Source organism: Anguilla anguilla, chromosome 3 (assembly GCF_013347855.1).
Source record: "Anguilla anguilla isolate fAngAng1 chromosome 3, fAngAng1.pri, whole genome shotgun sequence".
NCBI classification, from domain to species: Eukaryota; Metazoa; Chordata; class Actinopteri; order Anguilliformes; family Anguillidae; genus Anguilla; species Anguilla anguilla.
In genome coordinates, this window is record NC_049203.1 from 21,383,634 (window position 1) to 21,404,574 (window position 20,941).

Genomic DNA, 20,941 nt, shown 5'->3' on the forward strand with positions numbered 1-20,941 from the left:
TTTCTCTGAAAGGGCACCGGGGGGGAGGGAGTCTTCTCCTCACTTGAGGTGACAAAGAGGAACGATGGAACTTTGATGCGTTATAATCACGCTGCAGACACACCCTGGCTTGTTTTATTTCCCGCTGCGCACCAGGCATCCACACACCACACGCCTCTGTTCTTCCCCTCCAGGGAGCGCAGCGCGGCAGTCAGTGCAACGCATCCAACCGGCACTCAGGGTATCTTTATCCCTTCCAGAATATTCTGCTCAGAGGGCAAATCGATATCTCAATGACATCCTACGAGCTGCCACTTATTCTAGTACAGAGCCACAAATGCACGCTTGAAATGCTGCCTTGGGCCTGTCTAATTTTCCATGGAAAAGGCACCTTGATCAACTTTACTCAGCTTGGGTGTTGGGCGGCTATTAGGTGAAACCAGATGTCTAAGTGGCTGTCATGGAGCAGAGGTAAAGCTATTATTTGGTTTGAGAGGCTGTTACGAAACGGAGGCAAAACCATATTTGGATTTGAGTGACTGTTATGGAACGGAGGTGAAACCAGATTTCGTTCTGAACGACTGTTACGGAAGAACGGCGGCGAAACCAGATTTCGGTTTGAGGGACCATTACGGAAAGGAGGTGAAACCAGACTTGAACCAACCGAATGACCGCTACGGAACGACGACGAAAGCAGACTTCGGTTTGCCCTCTTCCGCCTCTCGCCCTCTCGCTCATCCGTCCGGCAGGTGACATGGGGGGCGCTTCGCAGACATGCGCGGCAGCTGGTTTGAGGGGTCAAAGTTCACGGCGCCGAAGTCAGCCACGGTGCACATGCGGACGGACATTCCGAGCGCGCCGTTCGTGGTGGGGCTTCACGCCTGATCGGAGGGCCGCATTCCGCGAACGCATCCCGTACGTGCAAAACACGCGTATGACGCTCAGGGAACCGCGCGCAAGTATGCAGTGAAGAAATGGGAGTACCCTACAAAAATCAGAACCAAATCTCCAGATCTTTAAAAACTACACGTAAGAACCTTCTTTATGTACCACGGACGACTTCCTGGTTGAGACACGCCCCCCCCACAGCACTGACCTTGACTGATTTGGATAAAGCATAAGATATGAGTGATGGACAGGTGAAAGATGTGAGGGGGGGAGGGTATTTAAATGCTGCTATCAGGCATTCTTTCCTTGGGGCTTAATAACCCAGTTAGCCTCAGCAAACCTACTCCGGGTGAGGACGGTCGGACTAGTCAGACTCTTGAGTCCGTGAAGGAGCCACTTCAGCCTGAGACCAAGTGTGAGTCACTGCCGTGGTTTCACACAAGAGGATAAAAGCTACTTATTCACAAAGTACATAAATATAGCCTGTTCCACCCAAAGTAAATCATGGCCCTCTCCCCCAACTCTCTCCCTCCTTTTTTCTCTTTCTCCGAATCTGCTCTCCCCCAATTCCTCACTATTTGCGCATTTGTCCCCTCCCTTGTCTCCACTCGAGTCTTTTGTCATTGAACGCCATTAAATCTGAGTCATAATTTCACAGTGGAGGTCATAGTCACAGGAGGAGACACTCAAGGTGCTCTGAAGAGCCCTGGCACCTCTCCACTTCTCCACTACCATGATGGAAAAACCCGACAGGGATTAAATCAAAACCCTGTCCCGCCCGCCACGAGGAACTACCCAAGCTACCTCTGCGAACAGCCCCTTCCCCAAGGGCAAGAGGCTCCGAAGTAGCGCAAGAGCACAGGGTTAGCCCACGTGCTAGTTAGAGCAAGGCATTGTGGGTAAGGCACGCACTGCAGGTGTGCCATAAATGGCCCCTGGCACATAATAAAAGAAAGCAAACAGTCTGCACAGCAGTGGAGCGATGAAATTGATTACGGTTTCGCCAAATGGAATCTCCAGGCACGGTTACAGCTTCTGCGGAATTATAAAATGCCGCGAGCGGACAGCATCTGTCAGTATCCGATTAGTATCGATTTACCACGACCATGAGCGCGCGCAGCCTCCAACAGAATTCCTTCGTCCAATGGCACAAGCTGAAAATGAGTGCTGTTGAAAGCTGAGGCTTCGCTGCCAAACCCAGGCGGCGTATTTCATTTCCCATAAAAGAGAGTCTATAAGAACAATTACCTTATTGCACCGAAGTGGAAAGGATCGCAAAATACAAGAAATAAAATAATACAAATCAGCAAATTTCTATTTGGTCTTGAATAGAAAAAACAACTTTCTGCACTGAGTGTAACAAAAAAAATCGGCCTTGAATCAATTATATTAAGACCGAACTGCTACAGCTGAAAACCTTTTTACCTCAAGTGTGCGGGCAGTGTGGAGTAAGATTAAATTCTATAGGTGCCATATTCCTCCTCTGAGCTGTGATGCATGGAAGCTCCATCGTGTTTTTCAACAATGTGACTGAGGACGACAGTATACAGTATGACTGAGGATGAAGATGTATGGGACTGAGGATGACGGTGTATGGGACTGAGGATGACGGTTTATGGGACTGAGGATGACGGTGTATGTGACTGAGGATGATGGTATATGGGACTGAGGATGACTCTGTATGTGACTGAGGATGATGGTATATGGGACTGAGGATGACTTTGTATGTGACTGAGGATGATGGTGTATGTGACTGAGGATGAAGGTGTATGTGACTGAGGATGACTCTGTATGTGACTGAGGATGATGGTGTATGTGACTGAGGATGAAGGTGTATGGGACTGAGGATGATGGTGTATGTGACTGAGGATGAAGGTGTATGGGACTGAGGATGAAGGTGTATGTGACTGAGGATGATGGTGTATGGGACTGAGGATGACGATGCATGAGGCTGAGGATGATGGTGTATGTGACTGAGGATGATGGTGTATGTGATTGAGGATGAAGGTGTATGTGACTGAGGATGACGGTGTATGTGACTGAGGATGATGGTGTATGGGACTGAGGATGACGGTGTATGTGACTGAGGATGATGGTGTATGTGACTGAGGATGACTCTGTATGTGACTGAGGATGACGGTGTATGTGACTGAGGATGAAGGTGTATGGGACTGAGGATGATGGTGTATGTGACTGAGGATGATGGTTTATGGGACTGAGGATGACGATGCATGAGGCTGAGGATGATGGTTTATGTGACTGAGGATGATGGTGTATGTGATTGAGGATGAAGGTGTATGTGACTGAGGATGACGGTGTATGTGACTGAGGATGATGGTATATGGGACTGAGGATGACTCTGTATGTGACTGAGGATGATGGTATATGGGACTGAGGATGACTTTGTATGTGACTGAGGATGATGGTGTATGTGACTGAGGATGATGGTGTATGGGACTGAGGATGACGGTGTATGTGACTGAGGATGATGGTGTATGTGACTGAGGATGACTCTGTATGTGACTGAGGATGACGGTGTATGTGACTGAGGATGAAGGTGTATGGGACTGAGGATGATGGTGTATGTGACTGAGGATGATGGTTTATGGGACTGAGGATGACGATGCATGAGGCTGAGGATGATGGTTTATGTGACTGAGGATGATGGTGTATGTGATTGAGGATGAAGGTGTATGTGACTGAGGATGACGGTGTATGTGACTGAGGATGATGGTGTATGGGACTGAGGATGACGGTGTATGTGACTGAGGATGATGGTGTATGGGACTGAGGATGATGGTGTATATGACTGAGGATGACGGTGTGAGCCAGCCTCCAGAGTGCCGCCACGGTTTTTCCGTATGCATCGCTCGTGGGCGACAGCGTCTCTCCTGATACCGTTAATTGCACAGCGACACGGAGATGGCCATTCGGCAGGAAGAATAGCTGTTTCTTCAGGCGGAAAATTGGCAGTGTTGGCCACAAATTACCATGGGCCCATGGATGTGCCGGGAGCAACACAAACACGTTTACAGAGTGGACAGACGGAAACCAGCAGCCACCAGCAGACACAGCTTTGCAACCCCGCTTGCCTTCTCAACAACACTTCATCCATCTCCGAGCTGTGACCACATCAGGATGATAGACTAGATCAAGGCAAGCTGAAACACAGGTGTGCACGCGCGCACACACACACACACACACACACACACACCCTTTAGCTGCATACACAGCTAAACCCGCCATCCTCCAGTAAAGCAGCTTTTATCTCCTAACTGCCAGGTCCACGCCCCATGACTCCCATCAAATGACTAATGACATATGAGATTAGATAAAATGCAAGAGATTACATTGTAGCACATTCATTCAGCACTCTCTTATTCAGAGTCAATTACAGTGTAGGAGAACTTGTTGACAGTGCTGTCATTTGATTAATATGAGCAATAGTGCAGACCAGGCCAACACCACTCTCAGACCAGCAAGTTTGGATTTCACTTCAATAAAGCTAACAATTATGAGGACCAAAATACAATACATACATACAGATTACATCCTTAACAAGAAGACAACAAGAAAAAAATTTAACCATAAAAAGTTCAATACCCTGAACTAGCACAAAGGATGAGTGTTAACTGGGGGGGGGGGGGAGGGGAACCCACATGCAACTGCAGAGGTGCGTCTTCAGCCAGCATCTGAAGATGGACAATGTCCTGACCACCACAGGCAGTGAACCAATCAGATCAGGGTGCTTGTTCCGAGGTTAACAGCAGATTAGCTGACTGACTGATTTACTGATTGGCTGTCTCAATGATTGATTGCTTGTCTGACATACTGGATACACAAACACAGCCAGGTTCTTTGGCTCTTCCTACACAAATCCAAGCTGAACTGAAGCATAGATGGCAGTGTTTTCAGCGGTATGTTTTCAAATGATATGTCGGAGGGTTAACCCTCTAATAATAAATGCTGAGGAAAAATGTCATGCTCAGCCAGGCTGTGATCCAAAGGGAACCATGAGAAATGTCAATTTATATTTACTGAATGAATGCGGAATCGATGCTCTCACAGTACTGCAGAGTGCAAAAAGTGCTTCCTGATGACCAAGTCAGATATAATGGAGCGTGGAGCTTCTCTGAAATCTAATGAAAGCAATTTCAATTGTGGCCCCAAACAGAAAAATAACATTCACAAGTAATTCACTTTGAAAGTCTTGGTTTAATTTCTCTCTCCAACTTTGTCAAATGTAGGTAATGAAAAACTAGCAGCCGCCCTATATGCTGAAACCAAACAGCCACAAAACTCCCAAAACACAGGATAAACAGGTAAATAAATGATAAAGTATTAAAAGACTGGACCAACAAACTGCATGGGCACTGCTGGTGCACACAGAAACTGGAAAACTAAGCAGGTAGAAGAAAAACAAATGACATAGCTTTATTGCCGTTTTAAAATGGCAGCCTACGAAAAGCAGTAATCAGTGACTGCCCTTCTGCTGTCTGGACACAGCGGCAAAATCAGCACCTTATCTTTCTTTGCATGGCTAAATCCAGACCGCTCGTCTTAAGAGGAGTAGGAACTTCTGTGGGTGTCTTGGCCCTGAGGAACATCTGGGAGTGGCAGCTCTGTTATTGTCTTTAAAGAGACCTGACCTAGAAGCTTCCTGAAGGACTGAACTTAGACTGAACATTGCTGAAGTTTAAAGAATTCCAGTTTCAGCTTAACCTGCGTAGAGCACTATGCTAACGTGACCCTGGTCTGTCTCCTGAAATGCCCCTTCCCTTCCATGACCCTGTACCTGGTTTGGACAGTCTTTTAAATCCACCAGTGTGGCTTTCTTAATAACAGGTGTGAGATTGTAGTTGCGTGAACTCTTAGTCTATGAGCGATCTTCACTTTGATCCTTGCTATTTCACAAGTCCGGCAAACGAATAGCAGCCGCCTTCTTGTAGATAAAATGGCCAGTGAGAGCAGTTATCAAGCCCATGGACGACCTTCTTATGGTCGGTGGTGCTAGAGCTGGTTTTGCTTTTAATTGATAGGCTAATTTTTCTTCCCCCACATTTGCTTACATTTCCAGTATCTTGTTTATCTTTGGCATTTTGATTGCTAAAAGGCGTTAAAGAGACTAACTAGATGCTGCTCGCTCGACATGGGCTTCAAACCAAGTGGACAAAAAACAAATAAACACAAAACCGTCACACGCTTTCAGTCTTCACTCAGGTCAGCCGTTAGAAGAGGGCAGAAGGCAGGGGTGAGTCGTCACCAGGATGGATCTATGGGCCGACTACCTGCCACACCGCTCTAATGTCACTCTCTCACCTTCGAATGACTCAGCGGCTTCGGCTACAACCCAACACCGCTCCTACTTCCCGGACGGGCGTGGTTTCGGCTTTGCCGCCGTGACCCCCATCTCCTTAACAGCGCTCGGGACGGCCGCCCGAGAGGGGCGAGCACTTCAGAGCCGAAATGTGAAACATCACGGCAGGGCCGGGGGAGACTTCTGGCTCCGACGCGGCCTTGCGCTCTCTCTCCTCTTGAGCTCCACTGTCGAACCCGAGCTGAGGCCTGGTACCTTTACCCAGGACTACGGTGAGGATCCAGGAGCCCGGCACTGTCATGAAGGATGATAGTTTCCCTCTAAAAGGATCAAACGAGCCTGGTTTCATTGTGCAAACAGGATAATGACATGTCCTGTCGGGTACTCCGAGCGGGATACAATTCAATCTTGATTTCACACTGACAGAATTCGTGTCTCAGATCCTACCAGTAATTTAGAGGGTTTTCGGGACAGATAGTTAATGTGGCAACCAGGCCGGCTCGGGAGGACAAAGGATCCGACTGTTTCCGCAACGCAAACGGAATCGCAGACAGGGATTGGAATGGCCTCCTACAGCGGCCATTCCGATCCGTAACTCGATCATCATAACCTTATTTCCAGCTTAACAGCATTTCCACACAAAGTCCCCATTCAAACATCTGGAGACTTCAACGCTCTCACACTTTCCATTTCCTAAGAGAGCACACACGTCCCACAGTAAGAAATAAACAAACAGGAAAAATCAATAAAAAGGAATAAACGGGGGCTTGCTGCACAAATTTGTGTTGTGTTAGAGCAGTACTATGCGTAGTGATGCCTCTCAGCTGGAGCCATTTTGTGTCAAAGTAAGAAAATGAATGAAGCACTCGACTCAGCCTTGGTGGTGTGTGGGAGTAAAAGCTGACTAGGGTCATATGGTTCTCCATGCGTACTTAGTGAAGCAGTGGTGCTGAACCGTGTGAATAAACACACCCAAGACCGTCACGCTCCTAGTGGCAGGAACTTCCCCAGAATGAGGTACACAAGAGTGCAGAGAGGAAATTATTTACGACTATTAAACAAAACACTCAACTGGCACCTTGCCGAACCCTTCTGCTAACCATATTTGTGCTTCGTACAAACAGTGCCAGTGTAGCATAGGGGTTAGTGAACTGGGCCTCTAACGCTCTGGTTTCAGTCCCTAGCTGGGGTGCCGTTAAAGTTCCCTTGACCAGGAAACATAAGCTGAACAGCTTCAGTAAATATTGGATTGGATTGTATCTAAAATGGTACATGTGCAAGCCGCTGTGGGAGAAATCGTCTACTAAATTCGAAAACGAAACGCAGTGCAATGCAGCGTACTCTACCACCGCTAGCTCACGTGTAGCAACCAGCAAACAGAGAAATAGATTTACTGAAACTGTAGAAGGCGTGCACGCCGATACCATCACATCAGCGCGGCCTCAGAAACAGAAAAAACAAGAAGCAGCAAAACCTGCTTTATGATGCTCCTTGTCTCTGCAGTGTACAGACCCTCCCTACACTGATTCAGGAAGTGAAACGTGCGTGTGCGTGTGTGTGTGTGTGTGTGTGCATGTGTGTGTGTTTGTGTGCGTAGCTCGCGGCCTTGCTCTGCAGATGTACATGCTGCAGGGGAAACGCCATTCTGTTTGGTCAGAGCAAATACGCACATTCACCAGCCGTTGAGAAACTCACAGCACAACCTCTGGAGGCCAAGACCTGCTGACGCTGCATCTACAATATCGCATCGCGCAGCACACTAAACAAAACCTAAGGAAACGCATACCTCGCTTACAGTATCATAAAATCTATCATATGAACTGAAAACGTTGAAAGTAACAACTGTAAATATATGAAATGAACGAAAAATATATTTAAATGTACACTATACGGGCAAACGTATATGGACACCTGAGATCCAACATCTCTTCCAAAATTACGGGCATTAATATGTAGTTGGTCCTCCCTTTGCTGCTACAACAACCTCCACTCTACTGGGAAGCCTTTATCCTACATGTTAAAGCACTGCTGCAGGGATGTGCTTCCATTCAGATATGATGATATGCACATTACCCGTTTCAATTTGAGTCGAAAATGGCAGTGTAGTCCGTTTTATCGACATACAAAACACAATTAATAAAAACTCAGCACCCTGTGTGTAGTAACACGCCATCTCCATTGGGGGCAGTCTCACAATAAGTGAGCCGTCTAAACCGACAGCGCTTCCTTTGCCTGCGGTCTGCGGAACCCAGACGCAAAAGATCAAACACTCAGATTGGGCACCCTCTCAACCTCCCACTGACAGTAGCTGGCCACACTATTGACATTGAAAGTTGTACTAAACTGACAGTCCTACGTTGTTATATTTTGTTTGTTACAGAGATTTCAACGTATTCCTGCTGTACCCTGTCTCCTGGTTCCCAGCCAGAAGCATAATTCCGCAAGACCAATTACACATTATGCGGTTGCGTATAAACAGGCGAAATGTCGTAAAACGGTACAAAGTCCTGCAGCACACAATTCACTTAGTTTACCAGTTATTGAGTTATTAAGGGCGTGGTCACGATGGCGCCCCATGTGCAACGGACGCCGTGCTGAAGATGAGCGACGCCCACCTGCCACGTTGACCTTCTCGCCGTTCCCCGCGCTGGGCATGGCCGTGCCGGTCCCCGGGGCCGTCCCATTGGTCAGGTTCCCGGCCGTGCCGTTGTACGCCAGGTTGTCCACCTTGGACTCCAGCTTTCCCAGCCGGAGCAAGATGTTGTCCAAGAGGACCGCCAGGGTCTTCTTCAGATCTGGGGGACAAGACGGGACACGAAGACACGTCAATAACGTTTCACATTTAGCAGACCTTTCCGTTCACAGCGACTCACAATCATTCCTTCACACACAATCCATTTACACAGCTGGATATTTACTGAAGCAATTGAGGTCAAGCGCGTAGCTCAAAGGTACAACGGCTGCACCTCAGCTGGGAAACGAGCCAGCGACCTCTAGGTTTCCAGCTCCGTTCCCTAACCGTTGTACCACACTGCCAATAAAAACGGAGAGCAGGGCACCAGCGCCTTCATTCCCCACTTCCCCTCAACAATGATAAAAGCCTGAGGAAGGCTAAGGCTCAATTTATGTTCTCACGTTCCAAATAAAAAAGACCAAACACCATTAACACCTATACGGCTGAGAAAATGGCTCTTGGGCCAAGGAGGAAGAGACTGTGTTAGGTGACTTTGCAAGGGTGATTTTTATTTTTGTTTTTTTTGAGACCGACCTTTTTATAAGGACTCATTATGGACCGATTCTACAGGCGCATTACCCAGAGAGAGAGGGGGGGGAGCTGTGCAATCAGTTCCGATTCAGTGCTCAGAAAGCAACGGCTAATTCTTTAGAAGTCACCTTCAGTCTCCTCCATTTGCAGCCTTTCAGCAGGTTGGCCAGTCCACGGCACCTGTGAGAGCACCAGAATCAAGTGCTTTCTGCTGCTAAAGTGACGATGTACTATAAAGAACCTTTTATCTGTTAGAATGAACAAGGCTTTTTTTCCTATAGTGTGTGCTGCATTTCTGGCATTTAAAAACATTTTCTGATTTTCTTTCCACCTCAATGAAAGTGATTACGAAAATCGCCTCTGCACCCACCCACCATTGGCAACCATTAGCAATAAAAACAGAAGCAGTAAACTGCCACCATCTGAACCCTCAGCCCAGCCCACCACAGCTCCTCCCACGCTGTATTACGGAGGCAATGCGTTTTTCTGTTGTGTCACTATGGCAACCTCGGTGAGACGCGAAAGGCTCCAAAATGGAGAGGTGTCGGAGGCAGACGGCGCCTGTCACTCCTTATCCTCAATGAGCGTGCTCTTGTGTGCTCCAACGTGCACTACACTGCTCTAACGTGCACCGCCCTGCTCCAACGTGCACTACACTGCTCTAACGTGCACTACACTGCTCCAACGTGCACTACACTGCTCCAACGTGCACTACACTGCTCTAACGTGCACTACACAGCTCCAACATGCACTATACTGCTCTAACATGCATTACACTGCTCTAACGTGCACTACACTGCTCTAACGTGCACTACACTGCTCTAACGTGCACCGCTCTGCTCCAACGTGCATTATAGTGCTCCAACGTGCACTATACTGCTCTAACGTGCATTACACTGCTCCAACGTGCACTATACTGCTCTAACGTGCACTGCACTGCTCTAACGTGCACCGCTCTGCTCCAACGTGCATTATAGTGCTCCAACGTGCACTATACTGCTCTAACGTGCACTACACTGCTCTAACGTGCACTACACTGCTCTAACGTGCACCGCTCTGCTCTAACGTGCACCGCTCTGCTCCAACGTGCATTATAGTGCTCCAACGTGCACTATACTGCTCTAACGTGCATTACACTGCTCCAACGTGCACTATACTGCTCTAACATGCACTACACTGCTCAAACGTGCACTACACTGCTCCAATGTGCAGGTCTTGGCAGCACTTGAGATTTTGATCTCTAATGAGCTATACCCTTGAAAGGATCCAGACCATTTCAGCAGCTAATAGTCACTTGGGTGTGGGCTGCGTCTGTCGGCTAATTCGGATGCGAGACGCAGCCCGGCGTTTTGATTGGATAGGGCTGGAGGAGGCAGGAGCAGTTTGCACACGGGTCATCATCTTCCTGCTCTTTTAGCCAAACAACTCCCACAGCCTGCCCTGTGCCATGTAAATAATCTGTGCTCCACGGCCAGAATAATCCGGAAAGGCAGGAACATTTGCGGTTCACGGATCCTTTGATCGTGTGCGATGTCAGACCTGAAAAAAGCTAAACGCACCCCCCTCGGTTCTCAAGTGCTAGTCCAGGGCAGCTGAATTTGGCGACCTAATCGCTGACAGCAGACCCCTTCTAAGTCTGAAAATACAACATTCGTGCAGAGGGCTCTGAGTCAGATTGCGCCCTCCAGAGAAACATTAAAGGAATGTTACATTTGCTTATCGACATGCCAGGTGTAGCGAGGCTCACACGAGCTGACTGTGGAGCAGGTGGCTCAGGAACCAGAGCGCTTGCCACGTGTGATTATACAGTGTGATATTATGCCCAGTCATCCCTGATGGTGTCATCATAGTTTGGGTTGACAGGCCTGTGGATCCTGATGTGATTGGATCATTTTACGATGCGGGCATTCCGCAGACACGCTTATTATCTAGATCTGACAGGAAGCTGTGGTGCCTGCCAGGTCATCAGGCTGAATGTAAAACAGGCACTCAGTCCCAAACTGTGCTCAAAACCAACCCAACCCACTGAGGCTACGTCCAAAACAAAATCAACATACCCAGCCTGTGTCCAAAACAAAATCAACCTATCCAGTCTGTGTTCAAAACAAAATCAACCCACCCAGTCTGCATCCAAAACCAACCCAACCCACCCAGTCTGTGTCCAAAACAAAATCAACCCACTCAGTCTGTGCCCAAAACCAACCCAACCCAAACCCACCCAGTTTGTGTCCAAAACCAACCCAACCCATCAAGGCTGTGTCCAAAACCAACCCAACCCACCCAGCCTGTGTCCAAAACAAAATCAACCTATCCAGTCTGTGTTCAAAACAAAATCAACCCACCCAGTCTGCATCCAAAACCAACCCAACCCACCCAGTCTGTGTCCAAAACAAAATCAACCCATTCAGTCTGTGCCCAAAACCAACCCAACGAACCCAGACTGTGCCCAAACCAACCAAACGAACTCAATCTGCCCACAGATTTGAAAAGGAAACCTCTCTGGCAGGGTAGAGCGGGCGCACCCGAGCATACCATAGTGTTTAGTGTCAATCAGATGTCTTCAAGTGGCATCTCGATGAATGAACTGAGCAAAGACTTCCTGCGTGTCTTTAAGCAAGTCGTAAAATTAAGTTATACGAAAGAGAGACGCATTGCTGAAGGCTATGAATGGCTCATATTTACCCACAGCAAAAGACCTACGTGCAGAGGTCTAAGCTAGAGGTCAAATGGGTTACAATGAAATTTCTTTCCCAGTGTCATATAACAACAGAGCTTTCCTTTCTCAATACAATGGCTTTGTATAGCTGAAAGGTCTGAAGGGGGGATTTACAGAAAAGTGTAGAATATCTGCATCAATCTCCTACCGATAGTTCATTGTTGACCTTTTTCCAAAGAGAAAGAGATTAGACCCTTTAATCCGTCCCTGACCCTGGCTGGCACCTGGACCCTGGCATTATTCGACATCATCGTGCCCCATTATCTGGTCAAAACCGTGCCGTTTGTTAAAAGGGCGACCCGTAACTGGATAACTACCCGCGCCCAGCACCGCGCAGTCCCCGGGCGTTTCCGGATCGAATCCCGTCGTCGGTGTCCGCTGAACGAGACAGAAAGAACCCTCGGTGCCCAACCAACGGAACGATATGCTCCTAATCCCGCCCCGACGCTGGTGAACGAAGCTACGGCCAACGGAAAATCCCCAAGGGCCACAAACAGGACCCCGATGAGACCCCCGACAGGACTTGTCCTGGAGATTAAATGGTTTTGTTCTGTTTTTGTGCTTCACACACACAAAAAAAAATGAAGATTTGTTCCGCCAAAAGATCCTCTAATTTCACCCTCAGACCGCCGAGATGGCTGCATTCTGACGTCACACATATCCCAGCAAGTTCCTCCATGCGAACACTCGTGATTGCGTGTCAAAATAAAATGCACTTCCTGCGCTCTCTGGCTCCATCCAAAGATTTAATCTGAAACAACTGCAGTGGTCTTTTAATGCCTGTTAAAATCTGAAAAGCTTCAAACCAGTTTCGTCGCCCACTCGCCTTACGCAGAGTTCAGTCAGATACGAGATGCTATCAGTAAGTTCAGAAACTAAATGAGTCACCATTCACAGCCATTTCCTGCAGCAAAGATATCAGACACTTACATACTTTCCCAGTTCTGAGCATTTTATAGAGGTTCTGTGGAAAGAACAATGGAATCATTTAGAGTAAATGTGCATAAGCCAAAGCCATTACTACGTATTTCGGCATGACCGTTAACCCCTCCTCTTTCCAATCTTCCCATTTCAGATAATCTCATCTGACTTGAATGCTCCCACACAATGCCTAGCGGTTGAGGGTTAAGTCGATAATAACATGAAAGTCCACAGGGAGATCCGCTCGCACTTACTACCATTCAACTTTCATTTTCGCTGCCTTTCATTTGCAGCGGTTCACATTCGACCTGATCTCGCTTTTTGAAAAGCCGGATTATATGATGCCGTGACCACACAAACAGCGCTGATTTTAGCCTGAGTGCTGCATAGCGAGTCACCGGCTGGAGATCCCAGACACGAGCAAACGATGGGATCTGCAGGGCTGCTGACACCAAAAATTGAACAGGGTAAATGATAACAAACTGAGGTGAGACTGCGGTTCTGTCGTCCCATTGGTCGATGCCAAGACCAGGAGCTCACAACACAAATCAAAAAGGATTGCCAGTGCCTTTCTTTTGGTGTGTATTCACTTCCATAATTTCAGCCTACAAACCTCCATTTTTAAGACAGAAAAAACGGCAAGCCACTCATCACTCATAAGCTGCTTTGACGCTGAACGACGGCAAGCAAATCAAAGGATTTATTTCACAGGAAATGCTCCAGTCCAATCGTGAAATATCAATACGTATATGCACCAAACACCTCCTCCCACTCCCCCATACCGCATCAAAGGCCAACGCAGTCTCGAGCACATGACCAACGCCGGCTCTGTTCAGGTTGTTGTTCACGATAGCGTAGCCGGCTCAGAGGAGCTTGTGTACGCTCGGCGCAGTAAGCCCCTGAGAGAGCGACAGCCTTTTCATGCTCGTCAAAGGCGAATGAGACGGGATAATCCCTCGCTCACGCACTCTCCTCGGCCCCTCCTCCCCGGCGACTGTGAGCCCGCCGTATGGGACGCAACAAAGACGCGGCCTCGCTTCTTAATGGAAGCCCCCCCCATTTTGTGAAAAGGGAAATAAAGGCCGAGCGACGAGACTCTTTCTCTGCGCGTCCGTTCAAAGAGCCCCCCCCCCCCCGGAAACCCCGCTGTGCCTTCTGTTCAAGCAGACCGCATTAAGGGCCCCCCAACCCCCGCCCCCTTCTTACTGACCCACATATACCCCCCATAGCCTCGTTTCATTCATCAGAATATGAAAACATAAACACAGTGCATGCAGGCCTGAACCGGCGATGGATTAACAGATGAAAGACTTAGTTTACACGGCTGTTAAAGCTCAACGAAATATTGAAATATTGTTTCAACAGGAGAAACCTGGATAAAATTCAAATGTAAAAAAAAAATACACTGTCAAAGAAAAACTACACCTCTGACCTGCTGCTCTTGAAGTTAAAATCAGAAATCAAAGATGGATTATTGTAGTGTCGTAACATATTTTGCAGGTGTCCTGAATTATGCAGTTACTTGCGTACAGAATAAATGTCCTCCTGGTGCTTCATAGAGGGGGCTATTCAGCAAGTGCTTCATGGAGGGGGTTCTTCAGTAAGTACCTCATGGTGGGGGTTATTTAGTAACTGCTTCGTGGAGGGGGTTATTCAGTAAGTGCTTCATACAGGGGGTTAATCAGGTAGTGCTTCATAGAGGGGGTTATTCAGCAAGAGCTTCATAGAGGGGGTTAATCGGGTAGTGCTTCATAGAGGGGGTTATTCAGAAAGTGCTTCATAGAGGGGGTTCATCAGGAAGTGCTTCATAGAGGGGGTTATTCAGAAAGTGCTTCATAGAGGGGTTATTCAGGAAGTGCTTCATAGAGGGGGTTATTCAGGAAGTGCTTCATAGAGGGGGTTATTCAGTGAGAGCTTCATAAACAGGGTTATTCAGAAAGTGCTTCATAGAGGGGGTTATTCATGAAGTGCTTCATGGAGAGGGTTATTCAGTATGTGCTTCATAGAGAAGGTTATTCAGTACATGCTTCATAAAGAAGGTTATTCAGTATGTGCTTCCTAGAGGGGGTTATTCAGTAAGAGCTTCATAGAGGTGCTAATATATATGTGCTGTTTTCCTTTTCTCAGTAAGACTGACATATGGGGAATAACTGGCATCATAATCCGGAGAAATCCACATTTACACATTTCTGCAGCGCGGTTAATCTTCGGTTGTTACTAACGCCGTACGTCACGCTGTGGATTCGGTGAGCCTAATTCTCCCGGCTTGCCGTTTTCCACGCTCTCTGACGCACACGCGCGCGCAGACCGGAGACTAAACAAGCGCCGGCACGTCCAGAATAAGAGGGAAGAGCTCTCTCTTATTCCCCGCGCTGCCAGCGAATAATGGGTACACAGCTCCGGGGACGTGTGCCGAATGGCTCTAGTGTTGACCGCGGAGCTCTGACGCTCTGACTGAAGAGGGCCGGGCTGGGAGAACAGATGATTAATTAACAGCCGAGGGCCCCCGTGTAGAGAAAGGCAAACGGCCGTAAAGAAAACTCAGGCCCGTCTCTCAGTCAGAGCTGGCCCCCCACCAACCCCCCAATCCTGTTATTCAGTGCTGGTGTGAGCCACTCCTCTCTAGCTCTGCACTGGTTCCTCACTAACTCCTCCTGGAGAGCTGCCACCGCCCCCCCCCCCCCCCCAGAGAACTGACTGACCCCCCCCCCCCCACCCCCGCACCCCTCTGGAGAACTGTATCCTCTGGAGATCTACCCGCCCTTGGAGAACTGCCTCACCCGTCCTGTGTTTTTCTGCCATGTGAACTGCTGTGAATGTTAAACCTCAATAAGTAACACTTTTGCCCCTGCGAAGGCCAACAGTCAGAGAGCTGCACACAGGAAGTTTACACACCACAAAGGCAACAGAGGAGCTCTGTTTTACGCAGAATAACTAGGACAAGCTGCAGGTAAATAAGAACCTGAATCTAAAAGTGAATCTGTAGATGAAAATATCAACGCACAGACAATGTGACCACAGTGAAACTGTCCAAAAAAATCTACGTTCTATTGATGCAGGATCTGAACGGGCACGACTAGACAGCTACAGGCACTGACACAGATATCCCAGCATGCCTCTGGCCTCCTGCCAGACGCTCTGAACCGCTGCCCTCGGAAGAAGTGGCGAACTGAACCCAGCCGGATCGGCCCAGCTGCCCAGCGCTGCTGCCGCCAGAGACACCGCCGCTGCCAGGGGCGCTGTGGACTCAGATCAGGGGAGATCAGGACCTGTTACTACAGCTCCTTTAAAAACACACACACACACACACACACACACACACACACACCTTCTCAGAGACGTTTCCTCTGCCGAAGGCTTGCGGTTTCCCAGAAAGCGTCACGCGCGGCGGTGCATGACCGCGGCGTGGAAGCGGCGTACCGATGCTGCTGGCACTCCGCTGGCGCCGAGCGAAAACACAACGAGCCTGGCAGCCAGGCGAGGCTGCTGATTAGCGGCGAAGCTCGGAGCGCGCGCGCGCGCCTGTGTGTGTGTGTGTGCGCGCATGGGAGGCTGTGGGTTCCTGGAAAACACCAGACCTTCGGAAAACAGGAAGCTCGGCTGTTCCTCATAAACGCTAAGTGTTCCACAAAGTGTTCTTTCAGATGAGCTTGACGCCTGTGCTCTGTGAGGACTAGTGAGGACCTGAGAGGGCTAGTGAGGACCTGAGAGGACTAGTGAGGACCTGAGAGGGCTAGTGAGGACCTGTGATCACCAGAATCAGTTATGTATCTAATAGTAAAAAACACTACATCCTAGGCAGCTACTGGTTACTGATGGCTGTGGGCTTAAGGAGTCAATTTTCTGGCCCATTTTGCTAGCAAAGACCCAGACAGTAAAAAGCAGCCTTAGGACCAAAGGAGGACCTGGAGGACTGAATAAGGCGGTCATTCCTTCCACTACAGTGCCTGTTGATCACTTAAAACAAAGAGGGGGGGAATCACCCAATTAGGGGGCCTTTTCCAGACAGGCCTACCCATGCAAGAAGGACCGTATTCTCCTGGCGAATTATCTCTCGAGTCAATTATCCACGCGAGTTTACTCTTCACACATTCCGGTTTCTAATTTCCCACAATACCTTGCAGTCAGGCCGCAGCCACCAGGCAGCGGCAGCGCCCCAAATTTCTACCGTGCAAACCGATTTCACGCTCTCGCGACGACGGCTCTCCACGAGACTGAAGCCACAGTAATTACGATCGGTTAATTACGGCATTACCCAGGCCGGTGATCCTCTTCAGGTACGCTGCGCTAAGCTAAGGGCTAACAGGGGAGAAACCTGCAACCCGCCCAATCGAAAGCTCACACTCCATGAAACCCCACAGGCGAAACGCTTCAGGCTTGCCGTAAACACTTCTTAGTTGAAATGTCACACAGTCGGTTTTTAAGGCAGCAGGTCAGGCACGCTCTTTAAAATCACGCAGGGCCCGTCGGCACCTGAGGGTCCACTAAACGTCGACGGTGCTTAGCTATGAGATGGCCCTAAAACACCGTCGAGCAAGCAGGCCGAGATCCTGGGGTCCATTTGACACAAGAGTGCCTGGTCGACGGTTCCAGCGGAGAGGCTGCATCGGGGTTTTACACAACCACCTGCTGTTCCGGAACCTTCCCCCCACCGACGGCTACATTGTGAAGGCACACCAACAGATCTCCGACAATTACCGCCATCTATTGAGCAATCCGTCCTGCTACGCCACAGACGTGGCGCAAACAACGGAAGAGGTTTACACTTCACACGCGTGAACTGCGCTGTCTTTACTTCCTTTTCTTTGTGGAGCAGTTTGTTCCCTCTCTCCTAAAAGCTACGCAGTGCATGCACAGCAAGCCTGTGTCTGCTCTAGTGCACACCGGAATTGAAATGAAACAATGAATATGAGGTTAAGGTTCAGACTGTCAGCTTTAAAGGCGTACTTTGCAGGATTTTTAGCCTTGCTGTGGCCCTGTGTTTACAATCAAAGAAGTTCCCCCCCCCCCCCTCCATCTAGAACTCCACCCATGCACCACGAGAACCTGAATTCGGCCAACCTAATGTAGCTAGCTGGACAGCGAGAAGTAACGTTATGTACGGGTTCATGTCCGCCATTGCAGTAGCTAGCTACACACGCTCCACTAAAACCTGATCCCACCAGACATGCTCTGTAACTACACCCTCGCCTCCCCACACAGAAAAGAGTGTCACACCAAGAAACATCCCACATTTAAAAAAAGAAATACAGACAGAGGGGCACGGATTCGGCAAATGTGCGTGAAGACTGAGACTCCCAGTGCATCACAGATATGACTGAACATGGTTATTTTATATGTTCAAGGTAAAAACCTTGCACAGCATGCATTTAAATTGAGGGTATTAACATCCATATCAGCTGATCCATGCAAGATTTACAGCCATTTTATATACAGTCACCACCATTTCCATATTCATTGTTTCATTACAAAACCAATACGCAGGAGCCAAAGCAGCAAAAGATTTTGTCACTGTCCAAATACTTACGAACTGCACCGTATATTTACCTGCTGCTCAGCGTGCATTCAGAGCGCGTTTCAACTGCTATTTTGGGGAAGCGAACACCGCTGTGTATCAGTAAAGCAAAGCGGAGCTGGCGGGGAATCCATCACTAAGCACCGCTTCCCCCGACAGCTCATTATTCTCCCGTTAACCTTTCGCTTGACATCATTAATTATTCCTTTAATAGAGGCCTCCAGTCAGGCTGACTTACAAAAGTCCATTTTTCCTCTCGCATTAAAATACATTAAAACGACCAAGTTTTCGCAGAGGCGATTCGAGTTAAGAGACCTTGCTGAAGGCCCAGATTTTATTCCAGTTTGAAGGTCAGCTCTCTAAACACCGCGTCGCACCGCTAGCCGGCTTCGGCAGACCCCGCGACCTCTGACTGGGACGTTCCCAGAAAGCGAGCGTCGCGCGGTAAGCTCGTCCTCGCGACCTCCGACCCGAGACGACGGCGGAAGCGAGGGCCCGCGGCAGGGCGAGAGCCCGCACCCACCGTAGGCCGTCATGGTCCCCACGTAGGGCCCGTCCATCACGTCCTGGTTCTCCTCGGCCAGGGCCTTGATGTAGCGCTTGCTGAGGTCCAGGATCTGCTGGCGCAGGGCGGCGCTGTTCTCGTGGTTGGCGCTCTGCTGGACGGTGAAGTGGAGCAGCATCATGCCCCAGATGAAGCCGAAGCCCACCAGGCACAGGCCCAGCTTCTGGGAGGAGAGCTTGCACATGAACGGCGAGGCCATGGCACGCCCCAGTGCGTGCGTGCGTGCGTGCGTGTGTGTGTGTGTGTGTGTGTGTACGCCTGTGTGTGGGGAGGACGGTTCAGGAGGTCAACCAGTTCATGGTGTGTATGTGCGTGCGTGTTTGTGTGTGCGTGTGTGTGTGTGTGTGTTCGTACGTGTGTATGTATGGGGAGGCCGGTTCAGGAGGTTATCCAGTTCATGGTGTGTGTGTGTGTGTGTGTGTGTGTGTGTGTGTGTCCCGATCAGTACTTCTCTCCAGTCCTCACAGGTCGAATCTCCGCTTCAGGTTCATGGCGTCCGAGAGAGACGGAGAGGGGGGTCACATGGAGCGCTTCATCCTGACGGAAAAACACACAGATAAAGAAGCTCGTCAGCAGGGCTCGGCGGACCGGCACATCATGCGGGTGTCCGTGGCCGCGACTCAACAGACTTGTTTTGATACAATTGAAATATTACACCAGTACCTGGAAAAAAAAAAGAGTTTAAAACTCAGGAAGCTGGAGACCAGCTCAGCTCAAAAGGTAATACACTACAGCAGCAAAAAGCAAACAAAAAAAAAGCACCCGGTCTTACCTTTCCCCCTGAAACATCAGTGCACACTTTCTCCAAATGAGCACAGCACAGCTTCACATAAAGTCAGGTCAAGAATAAAAACAAAAAAACAAACAGCTACAGCACTAGTCATGAAATGTTTCATCTAAATATATGTGACAGGTGCTGGTGTTTTGGTCCTCAAGTAGAGCATTTTTCAGTTTTTTTACAGATTATGAAAGTGCAGATTATAAACTTTCAAATGATGTGTCACACAATGATGGGTCCCCCACTAGAGTACCTGTCAATCCTTGCCCATTTAGGGGTTACCCTATTTAAAGCTTTATAACTCCAGATGTGAACACCACAGAGACTAGAAAAATGTCTTAAATGAAGCAATACATTTGTACAATTTACAATACTAGCTTAGATTACTTTATATTCATAATTTTGTAAGAAATAAAGTGCCACAAATGCAATGGTCAAGACAAAAAATTTAAAATAAATTTTTAGTTTGCAATGAAATAGCCTACTGGGAGATTGCGGGTTAAAGTATACATGTCCTGGATCAAAAACTTCTTGACCACAAGTTCATAAAATCTAAGGGTGGATATGTAGAACTACTAAAGACCTATGAAGCAAAAACTGAGCAGTGTACCCAGCATCTCCAAATCTACCCAAAATGTCTAAATTATTAACAGTGGTCTAAAATAGCTAAGGGTCCAGAAACAAATCCAAAATCTCTCCAAAAAGGAATGTAATGCTTTTTGTCCATTGTAAAGCATATGAGCCCCTTATGAAGGTTTAAGATGAAACATAGATATCAGATTTAAACATAATGCAAAAATATAGTCACACAATGCTGCACAGTACCTAAATGTGTAATAATTAACTCTTGTATGTATTTCTATACTCTGTACACTCCTATGGGAATGGGATGATATGAAAACAATTTTCAACCGTCCACCACGTTTTGGCAATGTTTCAACACTCTCCTCATCACTGTTGTGTGCATCACAAAAACTATTACACTACTAACTAACGC

The 20,941-nt window shown here is 48.3% G+C and overlaps 1 protein-coding gene across 2 annotated transcripts in view; it reads right to left on the reverse strand.

Annotated features, from left to right (window-relative positions):
• The window catches only part of LOC118222127 (alpha-1,6-mannosylglycoprotein 6-beta-N-acetylglucosaminyltransferase A-like), a 77,615-nt gene that overhangs the window by 38,704 nt on the left and 17,970 nt on the right, over positions 1 to 20,941 (reverse strand). For both annotated transcript variants that reach the window (XM_035407463.1, XM_035407464.1), the window contains exons 2-3: positions 19,125 to 19,703; positions 8,800 to 8,979 (exon numbers count right to left, since the gene is read on the reverse strand). In XM_035407463.1, coding sequence (XP_035263354.1) covers positions 8,800 to 8,979; positions 19,125 to 19,365 — 421 coding nt within the window. In that variant the 5' untranslated portion in view covers positions 19,366 to 19,703. The remainder of the gene's footprint in view (positions 1 to 8,799; positions 8,980 to 19,124; positions 19,704 to 20,941) is intronic.